Here is a 17,378-nt window from a genome sequence, read left to right as displayed (position 1 = left end):
ATTTATTCTTACTCTAAAACAAACCCTAGTCCTATACTACAGGAGACTTATCCTTATGAGAGAGGTAGTCCCTTCACCAACTGGCTGGACGCTTAACCCAGGAAGCCCAAACTAGGGCATTTTAGATGCCTAAGGGAGTAAGGGTTCGTTTACACTCCCATGAACTCCAGAAGGAGAAGCAGCAGGTTTCATGGCTCTGGTTGTTAAAAAGTGTTGTACTTAGGTTAGAATACTCTGTGTAGCAGGTCTGGCAAGTAATGGGTTTGAAGATGTTGCAACTTGAAGACTATCTTATGATGTGGGATTGCCTGGCTACATCACACCTCTTCTCATAAGGAGTGTGGGGAAAAAACGACTCTCCTGAGCTTGAGCACGGGATAGCGACAAGCAGTCTGGGCTTACCTGACTGAGAGATCAAGCTCAGTTGGAGAGGTATCCCAAGGAAGGGGAGGATTGAAAGGAAAAGAAAATGTCAGTCATTCTTCACTTTCATCCCAATCTTATATGTAACCTTAGCCCTTGAATCACAATTACTGGTCCTGTGAGAGAAGCCATGGCAGCTTATCCCAACCGATAAACAGCTACAACAGGTCCTAGAGTAAAAAAAATATCTAGGGAACTGTAAGTCACATCCTGCAGGTAGTGAATGGAGAAGGTCATTTGACTCTTCTACAACCTGCTTGGCGAACCTACATCGCAGAAAAATTTCTCCTGAATGCCATAGAAGTGTTTATACCTCTCACGTCATGAGCTCTAATTTTTTATCCTTCATGGAAGCTGAAGAGTGCGTTTAAGAAATCACTTTCTTCAACCAGAACGAGATTGTATTCCTGGAGATCTTGGTTCTTCCTGTACTCACAAAATGGTGCTGTAGCTGTCTTGTGGTCCTAGTGTGTTTCAGACAGCTCTTACAAGACAAGGTAAAAGCTGGTTAGGGTCTTTGGATATGTTCCTAAGACTTGGAAAGATGAAAAGCTGAAAACTGTCATGGAAGGGTTCAAAGATTTCAGGACAAAAACTAAAATGAAGGAGAGAGAGAGAGAGAGAGAGAGAGAGAGAGAGAGAGAGAGAGAGAGAGAGAGAGAGAGAGAGAGACCTGCTTCCACTTCCTAGAATGTTTGATGCTGAAGGAAAGCCAATGCAGCTCGCTAACACATTTAGCAGAAGCTAAAGCAAACAGGAAAACCATCTTTAGGGTGTTGTCCTATTCCGAAACTCGCTTCAACGGTTCGTAGGATGGCTCCTTTAAAGAACGTAATACCTTTACTACATTCAAGGAAAGGGGCTCACCCCGTTCCAGGAAAAGGGCTTACCTCAACTATAGGGCAGATCTGCTCAAACTCATAATAAGCATAGAAATTTCCTCCAAAGAAGAAATCTCTATTCCCTTTAGTCTAAAGACTTTCCCATAAGCTTTGTTATAGCCTCCTACCACTGAAATGGAGCAAAGTTTCTCCTTATAGAGGTAGTATAAAATCTAGCAGTCCATGGTACAGAGGCTCCGAGAGAAGAGAGATAACCCTCCCACGATACCAACCATAGGAGATGGCCCACTTGACCTTGTAGACAGCTGCCAAGGATTTTCAGAGATATCCACCATCAGCTGCACTCTCCTGAAAAAAGCCTTTATCAAAAGTGATTCCGGAGCTTCTCTAGAGATGTCAAATGTCCCAGTAGGAGAATTGACTGTTGTAAGAAGGGAAGAGCTGCCTTCCAACAACGTGACAGTCTTTCTTGTGAAATAAAACATTCCTTAGGATGGTGTCGATGTCTATCCCTAGATAGACTATTTTCTTGTGTGGGTGACAGAATAGACTTCTCCCAATTAACATGACCCTAAGACCCTGAAAAATTGAGAGAACCCGGTCTCTAAAGAGGAGGAGGAGTTCCTCTATTGATTCCAGCAGGATTAACCAATCATCCAGGTAGCAGAGCAGTTGGATGGCATTGGCGTGAGCCCCCAAAGAGATTAGTTCGAAGACCTGAGGTGCTGTCAACAGGCCAAAACAGAGTACCTTGAACTGAAGGACCTTGCTGGCTACCACTACCCAGAGATATTTTCTAGAGGGTGGGAGATCCAGGATCTGAAAGTAAGCATCTTTCAGATCCGGAGTCACCATGTAACACTGAGGTCTCATCGCTTGCCTGGCTATGGCTGCTGTCTCCATCTTGGTTAAGATCTCTTTGGCTAAAAACAACCATGGAAGCTCAAAATTTGGCCTGGTAGTACTGGGGGCGCGGCAAAGAAGGTCGATCGCCTCTGTCTTGCCTTTTGGCAGTGATATTACTGCTTCTCCGAAGCCGTTCCCTTTTTAATGCAGTGAAGGACTGTCAGATAAAGTGGAGTCTGATTCCCCCTTTTCTGCCTTCAAAGAACCAGGAATGGCTGGTTATGGAAGATTTCCTTCAGAGCCTTCCAATTCTGACTCGAAGTCGTCTTCTTTGGGGTCATTGTCTCCTAACCGATGAGAGTTCACCTAGTCTCTTACTCTGGAATCCTCACAATTTGCACTAAACAGGAAAGTCTCGGGCAGCCTTAGTGTTTTTTCTCTGTCTCTTACAGGTGCCTGCTGAGAAGGGAGAAAGGTTGTTAGCCAATGCCCTTAGGTCTACTGGTGCCCTGTCATCTAGAAGGTCCGGCGTCAATGACCTCAGATGTCAGGATGCCTGAAAACTTTAAATCAATCAATCAATCATCTAGAAGGTGGCTGATATATCGAGGATTGGTCTTTTTCCTCTTTGCAGGAGGCAGATGTTCTTCAGAGAACACAATTGGTGAGAGCCGATAGTTCTCCCCCAAAGAAATTTCTCTCGGAGAAAGCGAACCTCTGTGAGGGAGAGACAGGACTCCTACCCATTAAACCTTTTAGCATTCAATTTAACATGGGTGATGCAGGTTGAAGAGAGGGGAGAAGCAGGATCCTCCTTTTATGCCGGCCCCAAACTTGCTTGGGAGAGTAGCTGTGACAGGAGTCTGAGCGCCTTGTATGAACATGTTTCGCTTGCTCAGAGTGTGGCTTCAATGGCTCTTCAGGATTAGAGGGGACTCTTTTACCCAGACTTACTTACTGCTACTGGATAGGAGCGCCTGCTACGAACAGATGACGAGCGATCATTACTATCTGGAGGAGAATACCTTCAAGAAGCATGTGTGTGCTTCTGATGAACTTTGATGCGAGAAACTTACAGTTGCTTTAGTTATTCCTCGAAAAGACAACTGATTTACAAGACACTATGAAACATTGAATGATGGGAAAACAACCACTTCAGATACCAGATACATAGAGTATGTGATACAAGGTGGATTTCACTAGAACCAGCAGTGACCAGCATTCTAAATCAATGCAAAGAACTAAGAATGCATTTAATATAGCAAGGTCAGAAAAAAAGTGCTATACTGCAGATGTATTGTACACTATGTACAAAGACCCCATCAATAAACTTTATATGCTCTTTCTGCACCCAGCTCTATAGGATGTTCAGAGAACTGTGAAAGCCTTTCATGGTGAGAATATAGACCCTACCAAACTTCTCTCAGACCTCTCTCATCTCATTACTACAACAAGTAGAAGAGTTGTGATACCTACCTGATGAATTGACCCCTTAACCACTAATATTGCCAGTTACATTGAAACCAGAGCACACTTAGGCTATGAATTTGGGAAGACGTGTTCAAGCTCAAATTTGGCACCGGAAGCTCAGCGACAACTTTGTGAGCATTTCATTTATTCTATTGTTAAGCTGTGTGATGAACTAAGAAATGGATTACCTAATAACTTTAGTTTGAAAAAAAATGCCTGTTTTCAGTTGAAGAGTGTCTGAAAGTGGTTAAGCAACCAGTAATAGACATAGCTGAATTGTTAGGGTATCTCCCTGGACTAATTGACAAGATTGACAGTCGGTGGAGAAATTTGACAATTATTCAGTAGCATGAGAATACGTCTACTGTAAAAATTTGGAATGAAGTGGCTAATTACAAGGATGCAGAAGTAAATACTTTCCAGGATATCTGTGAGTTGGCACTCTGTATACCTTCTCTTCCTCACTGGAATGTAGAGGTTGAAAGGCTCTTTAGTCAAATCAATATTGTTAAAAACAAGTTCAGAAACTGGCTAAGCTCAAACTCTGTTAGTGTCATACTTACAGCGAGAAGTGGAATTTGCAGATTGGGAAAATGTTGCTATTCATGTCAAATGCCATAATTTGTGAAACAGATAGGAACATTTATAGTTTAGAGTGATACAAAACCATCAGGAGCTCCTGCAAGTCCTCCACCAGAATCTGTAATACACGGCTCATCTCAATTAGCTGAGGAAGGTGATGAGGATGATACACCATTATTTTTCCTTCAACGAAGAGTACATTATATATGGACATATACTAGTCAATAGTTGCCTCATCAGCAGTATGTAAAAAAAAAGAGGAACTATTGAATTAATACAGGATTTATTGTTTGTCTTCATAACATCTACAGCAACACCAATGTCTTTTACTGAAATTGCTATCATACAATCCAAATGATATAATTATTATTATCATCTATTCTTAGTATATCATCACCAAAATCTATGTACACGGAGAAAACTCTTCCTAGCACATTTCAGACCTTAATCTAGCTCATTTATGTCTAAAACAGCTGGCAACACTGGTCTTCAGGGAAGGACTGCCCCTGCTCATGTAGGGGAGCAGGTCTACAAGGAAATGTCTGCCTCAAAGTAAAAAAGAAAAAAGACTCCCCACAGGAGGAAGACACTCCGGTTTCCCTTAAAGGCCTCCCTACCTCAAGGATTGCCAAGGTAAGTGAGAGGCTGTGGTTAAACCAACACAAAAATATCTCCAAGGACACTGAAGACAGCTTCCCAAGGACTACAATGCCAAAGCCGTGAAGTCCAGTCGCCGAATGCCAGATAGGGACAAGACTCAAAGGCTATGAACACTCATTCTTCTAAAAATCACTTCAAAGCATCTGCAGGAAATCAGGGAAAGATACATTTCTTATATTCAAAAAAATGCTGAACAATCCCCAAAAGCCCTTCAAACAATGCATAAACACACTGGAAAAGAAAGAAAACAAAATTAACTAAGTCAAAAATTCTAGCCACCGAGAATGTTTGCTCTCACCCACAGCTGGGATCTAAGTGAATTGTCAGTGAGCCGTCGGGGAAGGCGGTCACCTCTCCGCTACCGATAGGTAATTACCTGTCAGTTGTGTACACCTCATTATAATTTTCAACTGCCATGTTCCAGTTTTGCTGTTATCTATTCTCCTATGTAAAGGATACTGGTTTGTATTCGTGTAGGAACAAACATAGTATTTGTAATGATGCTGATGATTAACACTGGTATCCAATAGCCAATTCATATCAGCAAACATCATCAAATTCTCAAATTTTGAAGACTACTGTACTTTTATCTTTTGATATCCCAATAGAAAATTACTTATGGCAATACAGTACTTGAAATTTTCATTTTCAATCTTAGGTTTCCTAGCCATAAACATATATATATGAGACAATGCTGCATCCCCTGAAAAGTGACATCTGTGTTGGCACCACTTCTATGCAGTAGATTAGAATTAACACCAGAGGCTGATTTGAGAGAGAACAAAATAAATTTAGGCAATAATAAAAGAGAGAAGTCTTAAATAGTGTATATAAGACAATGATTACAGAAGAGTTGAATGTATCATTACCCTAAAACTTAATCCAACTTTAACATGCTGTACTAGTGTATATGTGAGCAGTTTTGTATATATAAGACCAAATATCAAAAGAAATGTAAGTACAGTAGTACTCCCAAAGCACAGCAAAAATATTCCAATGACTTATTAATCTTACTACAGTACTTATAGACTCTAGGCCAGCTATACCCTAGGTCCCCCCAAGTGGGATTCTATGACACCTATATCACTGTAAAGTTTAATATATCCCCCATTAAATGTAACTTGTTGGATGATATATGGATGCTGATTAAGCCTACAGTATGCGATTGATTATCTGCCTGACATTTTAATATTATTTTTTCATGTTTTTGTATGTAAGAGATTATGGAGTCCAAAATGACAGGTTCTCAAACCTCATTTCTCTTTCATGTTTGAAAGATAAATGAACTGAAAACAAGAATTATGTCCCTTGTAACTGGAAAAAAGAAACCACAAGAAGGTATGTTTCTTTGCCAATGAAATATAATAATTAATTTATCATATTGTGTATAAAAATTAAACTGTGTATAACACTTGCTTGGTGAAATAATAAAATTACTGTCAACGTATTTCATACTCACGATACACGTACACACTGAACCAGTTACCAAGATCATTACCGTGGTAGTGACATAAAGCCCAGGATTACATGTTCCCAGTACAGAATATCAAGTCTACGATTACTAAATTTAAGTCCAGCTTTCTCAAAAGTAAATATAATACATTGCCAAAAACAAAAAAAAGGCATATCATATATGGCTTAAACATTTTCAGTTAAGTAGATTATGGTATATTATCAAAGAAGAATCTGTATGATTAACCACATACAGCATTATGTTTTCAGACTATGCCACCCAGATATCATGGATAAAGAACATCCAGTAAAACTAAGTAGATCAAACAGAAAAAATGTCACAGTTAGAAATGTTCGTGAAAAGATCTGCATTGTACACTTTACACAAAATAAATTGGACACCACTATTATACCTTTGACAGGCAAAACTTTTAAAATGATCAAGAGTATTGTGACTAAAACGTAGGCTTTAAACGAAGAAGATATTTCCCTAGATGATATTTGTTCAGCAGTTCTTGGCAAAGCTAGTCATGATTAACATTGAATAAATTGATGGTGCTATCAAAGTTTTACAAAAGCTTCTAGCTATCTAAAAGGGAAGGGATCTTCTGATGATTCAACAACAGTGTCCTAGTGCACCACAGCAGTCTTGAATGCCCAATGCATCTATACTATTTCTATATGAGTGCATATTTTTTGGAAAAGTATGAAAAACTATCAAAAGAAAGGAAGAACCTCTCACTAAATGTCTGACTGTTACAGCTGATGATAGTAACAGGATGCTGCAGATTGAAAACATGATTACGTAAAATCAGAAATATTTATCTTATCGCAAAAGAGGCATACTGCCATTCGACTTGTAGGAAAGCTTACGCCAGAACACTAGATAGCTTAGATGAAAATGTTGTTGACAATGGTCTGAATAAACCACATAAGAATGCATTTGAAAATATGATATTGTGTAAAGGAGACAGTTATTAGAGGGGGCAATGTGACAACTTAAGAGAAAATTTCGAAGTCTGATTCAGTTTTGTCAGCCAAATTATACAGATGACCTTGACTATTCTAGCACCATCCTAAAAGGTCAGGCTGGAGAAGCTGCATTTGATTTGGCAGCATCAGAAGAACGTGTTGTTGAAGATTGCGCCATGACGCTTCGACACAATGTTTTGGACCTCAAGGAGGGATAATCATTCAGTAAATGGCCGCAATGAGCATGAACCTTGTTATCAATGTCAGGAAACCTACTAAACCACTTTCTTTTGTTTCCTTTATGTGGTAAAAATGATTCCACTGTGTCAAATAAGACTTAAAGATGCCCATTCCTTTGATAAAGATCTTTGTCGTGCAGCACCAATGGAAGTCTCAAAATGCCAAAACATCTCTTGCTGAGAATGTCTTTGCAGCAAATGATGGGTAATGTAGAGATTTCTACTCTTCTGAATCATTTTGGTTATTGCCAATCTTACTCCCAAGTTCTAGAATTAGAAACAGCCATGTGCAATAGAACTATTAGAAGATAAAGTAGTATCAAAGCACCAATATCACCAAATAACAATATTACCCATCCGTGCTGGGATAACTTTGACTTAAATAAGACTCCATCCAGATTTGAAACAATTAATTTAGCACACAGGATTTTAATTTAGGGACAATAGACCGGGAAGTGACAGGTGAACCGAGAAAAACATAGACTCGGCTGGCAAAGTTAACAAGATCAAGGTCAGTAGATTATCAACCAGAAAACATCCCTGAGTGTTTCCTGACCAATAAGGCTGAACCAGTTATTAACACATCAACTGTTGCCGTTAGTCAATGAGAAATGGTTGAATTAGCCTTTGCCTCAGATTTTGCTTGGTTCCTGTGTAGAAAAATTCTGCTTCATGACAAACAAACCGTGCCTAGTTGGTCTTGATGGGTATCATTAACTAGAGGAACAAAAATCTTTAAAGCAGTCCGTTGTTGAATATAACAGTAAATGCTACAGCATAGAAAGTACTTCAGGAATGACAAAAGGTATCCGAGGCAGCTGGTCCGAGATATAAATTTGTGACATCTGATTTAACTGTGGCTAAGAAAGCATAAGCTAACACATGGCAGAACACTTGCTTCATATCTTGGTGCTCTCTAGAAACATCTACTTGGTAGTAGATATTCGGAACTGTCATTGAACAAGGTGTTTTTGCTAGTGGTTCTCTGGAACAGGTTTTGACTGGGAAACACTACAACAGAGCAATGAGAGTTCATATGCTGACATTGAAGGCTTTGGAAAGGCTCCTGTTTGCAGAACTTACTGGACATATGTTTGTTGACGGTAACTATCAACCATATGAGACAGCAATTTCAAATGAGCAACAATTGGACAAATATCCAGATACTGTAATGGCAGACTCATTGCAATGGCTATAGATGTGCGATTTTGCACAATTCTACCAGAAATATTCACGTTTAAAGATGTTGTCGGAAAAGGTAATCTTGGCAAAATGGCCCAGTTCTGGATCAACTATATTGACAAAGTATGGCTTATTCTCCCCTTTCTGTATACAACTAAAAAGAATGATCTCGACCTATATATTCTGTGTATCCAAAAGATGTGTCTGCTCTACTTTGCATATGATCATCAGAATTATGCAACGTACTAATCAGTATACTATTTCACATTGGTAATTATAGAATCAAGACATAGAGGAGCAAGAGACATACTTTAACAAAATGCATTCAGTGTTACCAAGTCTGACATTCCATGTACTGTATCAGGAATGCTGTTGACATCACAGTTGAATAGGCAATTAAGAGATAGGCCATTTTCTTTGGTATAAGGAAGCAATACAGTGTATTTATTGAACGGTAATTAAATAAATATATGACCTGCCAACATTTAAGACATTTGAAATATTTTAATATGAAAAATGAATAAACACTCATTTGCTAAACAAGTTTTTTTTTTTTAGCAATTTAAGCACAAATTATTACATTATCATTAATATTCATGTTTATACAAATAAGCAAATCATAAATAAAAGATGCCTGATATGTAATAAATATGTCGATATTATTTCAAAATGATTTTGGATGTTCCATTAAAAAAAAAAAAAAACCATGTTTTGGTATCTTAATAACACTAAAACTAAAACTTAAAAATGTTGATGGTTGCCATAGAAACATTCCAACCGTTTGCTTAGCCAGCATCGCCTACCCCTCCAACAACCAGAACTTGTTAACATATACCATAAGCTTTAAGAAAATAGGGTGTACCAAAATCACACTGGGGAAGGGTTTCGATTATGGGCCCAAGGACTATCATATTGACCATTAGTACTATACAATATGAAAGACAAAAGGCCAACAGTGATCTATTGACTTCACTAAATGTTTTTCTGAACATGTACATGAACTACTATTGTTAAAAATATCTTGATGTGTGAAGCACCATTGCTTCATCAAGTCGTTAATCAACCGCCATAAACATTTTTACAGTAATTCAGGTCTGGTACTTTTAACACTGAAAATACATAATACAATTTACTACTATATCTAATATTCTTTCAATTATAATGCATAATGCTTACCACTATATTTAATAATCTTTTAGTTATAAACAACAGGATTCTTGACAATTGAAAAATGAATGTGCTAATACTCATTCTATAAGGCATAAACTTTATACACAGATCAGGTATTATTAAGAGCTATGTACAAATCAGCCTGGCATTGGAGTTTCTAACTTAATTCTATCACAGTTATAGCTACATGCAGTAGAGATCTTGGAATGTTCACAAATGGTGACTAGCTATGAAACACATTGTCATTAGGGTACTTAGTGAAATTATTTACAGTACTTTTCTGGTAAATAATTTTTTATTTCAATGTGAAATGTTATATGAAATGAAAATGAACTGCACTACTTCTAGTGCAGCATAAAGTCACAAAACTAAATTTTTAAAGCATAATAAGATACTATAAAATCAAACACAATCAAGGACCTAGTTCTAGTAGTCTCTGAGAAAAAAAAATATTTTTAGATAATTTTTAAACAACCTCCAAAAGGCTAACTTTCAGATAAATTTTCTCAATTAATATTGCATTTGTACATAATTTATAATTGCCTAAAATTCTTATTTTGAGTATCATTCAAGGTCAGCAATTAATTGCTGGACCAGCGTTTTCATGAACCACTTGAATGAATGATGTTTTCAAACATATCAAGGAGCCGTCGCACCTCCTTGCTGTTGTGTAGCGTTAAGGAAAGTTGAAAATGAATATATTTTACAGAGCAAGGGCCTTTATTACAATAATTCAAACACTTTAACATAAAAATTGATGGCTCACACTTAAGAGCCACTAACTTTACTTACCGGTATGCCTTATTTATCAGTATATATGGACAAGATAAAATTTATCAAAAGTAATTTGCATTTTTCCTTGCTACATTAACTTGAATCCTTTAAAATAGAGAACATGTCTCCTGCTGAACTGGAATGATCGTTGAATTTGTTAACAAGGTAATTAATGACAGATGGTGAGTGCGGACAAGTAGCCTCGGCACCCCCATTTGTTGGAAGCTCTTCACTTTTGACCTTCGGCTTAGGACTGAGGTTGCGGTAGGAAGTGTAACTTTAAAGAACTCTAGTTTGCATAGCTAGGAAAAATAAGAATTAAGGAAAAATATAAATTACTTATGATTCCAGCAACCTCTTATCTATCTATCAGATATATACCTGTCCAGGAAGATTGTTAAGTGACAAAGAAGGGACTCATTCCCCAAAGGAGACAGCAGTCTGGAATAATATACCTGGTGTATAATGATAAATGGATTGGCATATATTTCACCAACCTCCGCTTCGTCTAGGGAGGATGAAAGAAATACTTGTCTAGATACTTAAGATTGGGATTTAGAAGTGTGGCCTATCAACATCAAGACAGATTCAGCGAATAAAGCTTCGGCCGCTTCTTCCCCAAGAGAAGGGACAGAAAAATGAAGAAGAAAAGTCATTCTACTTTTTATTCCAGACTTACATCTATATGTTACCATAGACAAGATGTTTATTGTAATGTGTGGGAGCTGGTCTGGCTACACAATTATTTGAGCAGCCACCACAGGATCAAGCACAAAGGGTATATCCCCAGAGGTAAAATGCCACGAAGGTGGTTTGGCATTTCCAGACACCAGCCTTCAACACCTGGTTACCCGAGAGCTTTACCTTGAAGGCTAAGGTAGGGTCTATAGACCTCGCTCTGTGAACTCTAGTCCTAACTAGCATTTCAACCCTCTCAGTAGTCATAGAGTATGCTTTAAAGATTGTCTCACAAAGCCCTCATGGGACACAAAAGTATCACTACTCTTGATTGCCATCCGATGCTTCATGTTGAAAGGGGATGGGGAAGGTCTCCAATAGGGGGTTGTACAGACAGGTTTGAGTTTTGCCCACAAAACCTGAACAAAACTAAAGAGACATCCTTCTACCCCTCAGTGTCGGTGATTAAGTAAGAGAGACTATACAACTCACCAACCCTCTTCGCTGATACTAGGGATATTAGAAAGACAGTCTTAAAAGTCAGATCCCTGTTTGGTGATCTTCTCAAAGGCTCAAACGGGGTATGCGTAAGAGCCTTGAGAACGAGGATCACGTCCCACTCCGGGTGCCTGAGGTCCAGGGATGGGCAAGACTGCTCAAAGCTTTTCACGGGCATAGACAACTCCCATGAGGAGGAGAGGTTTATAGCCTTCCCTAGAAAGACCATGCTCAAAATTAAATATATTAATTTTGAATAAACTTACATTTACACACAACTATATAATTGTAATAAGCATGTATGATTCTAGGTCAACCCTTCCAAACTGCTATGTAAAATTATCTTTCTCGATATCTAGTAGTAGTTGTTTGGCAAATATACTACTTCTTATACCAAATTGCCACAGCCCTTGAATGGCAAACAACCATTTTTACACAGCAGCTACTAATTACCTACTAACTACTGTGAATTTCAAGTTTATTAAATAATTTTTTTCCTTTGTTTAACCGTGTTTGTATCATTTTTTACTGTATACCATGGTGAGATAATGGTAATCTGCAAATTTTGAGGTTTCGGACAACCCCCACTACCGCGATCTCTTGGCAAATAATGTAAACATTCCTAGTTGTCCTAAACAAGTTGGTGGTGAGGGAAGTACTGTAATAAAGGGATTTTGACGAAGGAAAAATCTATTTCTGGGCGAGAGACCCGTGCCGCCCAGTGAAATGCTCCTTTAACATCATTTCTAAGGTAAAAACTGCTATGAATTTACCAGAGAAAAATTTGTATAGGAATGCTAGGTTGAACCCAGCTCGCTCACCTTAATAAGGTGTCGGTATAATACTGGGGCGCTGAATAAATCACAACCAGAGGCCTCGCACCATTTAGATATATCCTGTCAACATCCCCGAACAGCGAGGTGCCGTTCAACATCCCACTACTACTAGCAATCCCAAGCCAGTGACGTCACTCCTTATAGCACCCCAGATTGGGGCCCAATCAGGGAGGGACGGGTGGGTTCACTGGGCGGCACGGGTCTCTTGCCCAGAAATAGATTTTTCCTTCGTCAAAATACCTTTTCTGGGCTCCGACCCGTGCCGCCCAGTGAAATCGTACCAGAGAATGGGGACCCAATATGGCTAACTACCTGAAGAGGGAATAACACAAAATAACAGAGCTGATGAGTTTAATATAAAAAAAGAGGGATGTGGAAACCCGTAAAATTAGATCAACACGTATATGACAGTGATAAATAGACATGGTAAACAATCAATAGTGAAACCCGTAGGTAGAATTCAACAGATATGAATAGTGGGAATCCAACTTGGTCATCAAAAACGCAAAATAAAATGAGCTCGGGGATTCAAGAACATTTGTAATGAAAACAATTCGTGAAATTGAACAATTGAATAATAAAATAATACAGCATAAGGGTGTATAGTAACAAAACAGGTAGGAACAACAGGTAAGCCAGGCAGGAGGGAAAGAGGACAGAGCAAGACGTTGTGATTAGGACTCATTACCTTCAGGAGGAACTATATTTCCTGCAACTACTGTGGCAAATCTAAGAGCTCCTAAAGGTTTTAGGTAGTGGCGCTTGAAAACTTTAGGGGACTTCCAACCTGTATATTTTGAGAGCTCATCAAATTTCATATGGTGGAAAAAATTAATTAAGGTAGCCACAGCTCTAATGTCATGGACATGTGGGAATGATGCAGGATTAGCTTGTTTAATAAAATAAAGAATTTGTTGTCTGATTCCCTTAAGGGTAATAGTTCCTCCGTGTTCTCTAATAAATAAGGGCCCTGTGGTTGTAGTGGAAGTTCTACCTAAGTAGGCTTTCAGGGTGGTAACTGGACACAGGGATGGATCCCGAGGAAGTGGAACAATCTTCCAGGGAGACCACCTGTTTTGGGGGTCTTCATTTTTAGCCAGGAAAACTTTGTTAGGAGAGAGAAGAACCTCACCCGAAGAGAGAAACTCTATATGACCAGGGTCTCTAGATAAGGCTGACAATTCTGAGATTCTGGAGCCCGAGGCGAGGCTCAAAAGAAAAAGTGACTTTCTTAATAATGCCATATAGTTACAGGATTCATTTGGGGTGTCAGAGGCTAGCTTTAGAACATCGTTCACAAACCAGGAAACTGCGCTAGGGCGAGTTGAAGGTTTTAGTCTGGCACAAGCTCTTGGAATGGATGAGAAATATGAATCCGTTAGATCAATGTCAAAACCAATATGGAAGATCTTTTTCAAGGCTGACTTGATTGTAGTAATGGTATTAGCTGCCAGGCCAGATTCGAAGAGAGTTCTGAAGAATGTCACAGTTAGGTTCATCGTCATTTTCTCAACTTGGGAATCTTTCAAGAATTTAGCTAATTTCTTGACAGCTGAGTCATATTGACGGAGAGTAGATTCCCTTTTGTCAGATTCTAAGAAAATAGTATTCAAAGGATCGATGTTTGCACCTCGTTGGGCTGCGAACTTCATGAAGTCCATGAAGTTAGGGCATTCAGAATCCTTGAGGAAGCGAACACATTGCGAGTTTGTACTGTCTGTGTTAGCACCGGATTGGGAATCCGCCGGGGGCAAAGACCTAGTTCTAGCAACAAGGGGAACCATTTGCTCTTGGGCCAGTTGGGGGCTACGAGAGCCACTTGACCTTTGAAGGATCTGAGTTTGTGCAGAACTTTCAGCAGGAGATTCACCGGAGGAAACAGATAAATCGTCTTCCAGGTATTCCAATCTAGAATCATAGAGTCCGTGGCATAAGCATGAGGGTCCAGGTGGGGGCTACGTAACAATCTAGTTTGCGATTGGATTCCGTCGCAAACAGATCTACCTGGAGACCCGGGACTTGAGATGGTATCCACTGGAAAGATCGATTGTCTAGTGACCATTCCGACTCTAGCGGAGTCATCCGGGAAAGTGAGTCCGCTACCATATTCCGGACTCCTGCTAGATGGACTGCTGACAGGTGCCACGTGTACATTGCCGCCATGGAGAAAATCTTCAACATGATGTGGTTTATTTGGGCTGATCTGGAGCCTCCTCTGTTCAGGCAGTGTACTATGACTGCACTGTCGAGAACCAGTCTGATATGGAGATTCCTGGCTGGATTGAGAAGTTTTAAAGTGAGGAAGACTGCCATGGCCTCTAGGACGTTGATGTGCATTTGTTGGAAGACCGGTGACCATAACCCTTGGAGTTTCTTGTGCTGGGAGTAACCTCCCCACCCTGTTAAGGAGGCGTCTGTGTGAACGACGAGTCCCGGGACCGGATGTTGTAAGGGAACCGACTTGGAAAGATTCTTGATCTTCGTCCAAGGCTGCACACTTTTTCTCAGGATTGGGGGAAGGCAAGCACGTTTGTCTCGGCGTTTTGTGGTTGCTCTGGAGCGCCACACTCTGTTTATGTCCTTGAGTTTGGACCTTAGGACGATGTCTGTCACGGAGCGAACTGTAAGGAACCTAGGATCCTCTCTTGGTTCCTTCTGGAGGTCAACTTTTCCCTGAGAAATTGTTTTGTATTCCTCGCTATCTCTTTCCTTTCGGCTTTGGGGAGGCACAGCGTATGGGAGCACAGGTCCCATTGTAGTCCCAGCCACTGAAACTTGGTGTCCAGGACCAGGCGGGATTTCTCGAGGTTGACTTGGAATCCCAGTTGACGAAGGAAGGTGAGGACTTTGTTTGTTGCTATACGGCAAGTCTGGACATTGTCTGACCAGATTAGCCAATTGTCTAGATAGGCCACTACCTGTATCCCCTGAGTTCGAAGCTCTTGAATTACTGTCTCTGCTAGTTTGGTGAAGATTCTGGGTGGTATGTTGAGCCCCAATAGCATCACTTTGAATGCATAGGCTTGTTTGCCTAGCTTGAAGCCCAGAAAAGGACGAAAATGCCTTGCTATTGGAACGTGATAGTAGGCATCTGTAAGATCGATGGAGGTGGTGACGGCCCTACGGGGAAGTAAGGTCCACACCTGCGAGACGGTAAGCATATGGAATTTGTCGCAACGAGTGAAGGAATTTAAACGAGACAGGTCCCGGATTACTCTCCGTTTGTCTGAGCCTTTCTTTGGCACGCTGAACAAGCATCCGTGAAATCGTAAGCGACGTATACTTTGGATTGCATTCTTTAGTAGCAGATCTTTTGTGAAGGAACGTAGTTCTTCCGTGGACTGAGACCGGTTGAACCACTTGCAGAGGTTGCCTGAATTGGGAAGATTGGAAGGGCCTTAATCTCTTCCTACCTCGAATTGGGGTACTAGTAGGCTCATATCTCCTCTTTGAAACCAGGCCCCGCCTAACCTAAGTCCCTTGAGAAAAGATCCAGGCCCCAGACTGGAGCTTTGATGAGCCTATTAGGTTCGTCCCTAATCGTAGCTTCGGATAGAACGTGTCGTCGACAATTGGTCCTGGCATTTGCAAAATCATAGGCGTCATCTATAAAGTTTTGCAAAAGTGACTTAGTGAGGACCTTAAGGAGGTCCTCCTCGGTGTAAGTGGTGACAGTCAATTCAGAAAGGGCAACTGAATTAAGGGATCTGCTGAATCTACACCTCGACTCATATTCCAATTTAATGAGAGACTCCGGGAGTTTGGGAAGCCGTTCGCTGAACTGCGTCGAGGCACAGTCCGAGCTCAACTTACCTACCGAGAAGGTAGCTGGGGCGTTCCGCCAACATTCACTGTCTCCCGGAAAGAGAAGGGAGGGTAAGTCGGTCTCCCTGAGGTGAGGTAAAGGCTTCTCTTCCTTGATAGCCTGAAACACCGTCTCTATGATCTTGGTCGCACATGGGGTAGGGGTCTGGTCGTCGGCCACAAACATAGTATATGAACTTTTGTAGGCCGTAATCATTGTGTTCAAGCAATCCCACTCATTGAACACGCGGACCAAGACAGACTGTGCCTGTTCTTTAGGAAAATTAACAGTTTCCTTTGGGACCTTATCCAATCGAATCAGAGCCTCTTCCGTGAGGCGAGCGTAGCCCGGGAAGGGGAATTCAAGACCCGGTGGGTAGAATTCATAATCCGCACGAGGCCGGGTACCGAAATCTCCGATTGACAACATACCCTCCGAGAAGGGGGCATGCAATGCCAACCTCCAAGGGTTATTCTTATTGAAAGGAGGAAGCTTGGAGGCGTCGGGGATGGGGTATTGCTGTTGTGGCGGTGGCAGCCCCGAGCGCATGAGTCCCTGAACTAGGCTCTCCATAGAACCTATTCTCTCTTGTGATTGCTGCGTATGAGACGATAGTATCGACTCAAAACGAGCAAACATCTTCTCGGAAAAATCCACCAAAGGGGGGGGGGGGGAACAGGTGCCGGAACGGAGACTACTCCGTGAGAGGTTGAAGGCACAGCAATTGGGTCTTGAGAGACTCTGGTGGAGGAAGATTTAGCCTTCGAAGCTGATGATTTTGAAGACCTGTGGTCTTTGGAAGACTTGTGGGTCGTATATAAAGTCTTACGATGAGCCTTCACCTTGGGGGTAACAGGCCGGGGACTGAGACTAGTCCCGGTTGTCCCCGGAAAACCTCGAAAAGAAGAGTGTTCTGAAGAAGAAGAGAAAGCCGGGCTAGGGATAGGAA

The 17,378-nt window shown here is 40.7% G+C and overlaps 1 protein-coding gene across 3 annotated transcripts in view; it reads right to left on the bottom strand.

Moving 5' to 3' along the window:
• Positions 1-335: 335 nt before the first annotated feature.
• BORCS6 (BLOC-1 related complex subunit 6) overlaps positions 336-17,378 on the bottom strand; it is a 230,074-nt gene continuing 213,031 nt past the window's right edge. For 2 of the 3 annotated variants that reach the window (XM_068386632.1, XM_068386617.1), the window contains one exon: positions 336-10,501. In XM_068386632.1, the coding sequence (XP_068242733.1) occupies positions 10,441-10,501 (61 nt within the window). In that variant the 3' untranslated portion in view covers positions 336-10,440. Of the gene's footprint in view, positions 10,502-10,626; positions 10,915-17,378 lie in introns of those variants that run through there. The other variant, XM_068386625.1, reaches the window with a different exon arrangement.

This window comes from Palaemon carinicauda, chromosome 1, assembly GCF_036898095.1.
Source record: "Palaemon carinicauda isolate YSFRI2023 chromosome 1, ASM3689809v2, whole genome shotgun sequence".
NCBI lineage: Eukaryota > Metazoa > Arthropoda > Malacostraca > Decapoda > Palaemonidae > Palaemon > Palaemon carinicauda.
This window is presented reverse-complemented; position numbering and strand designations above follow the sequence as displayed.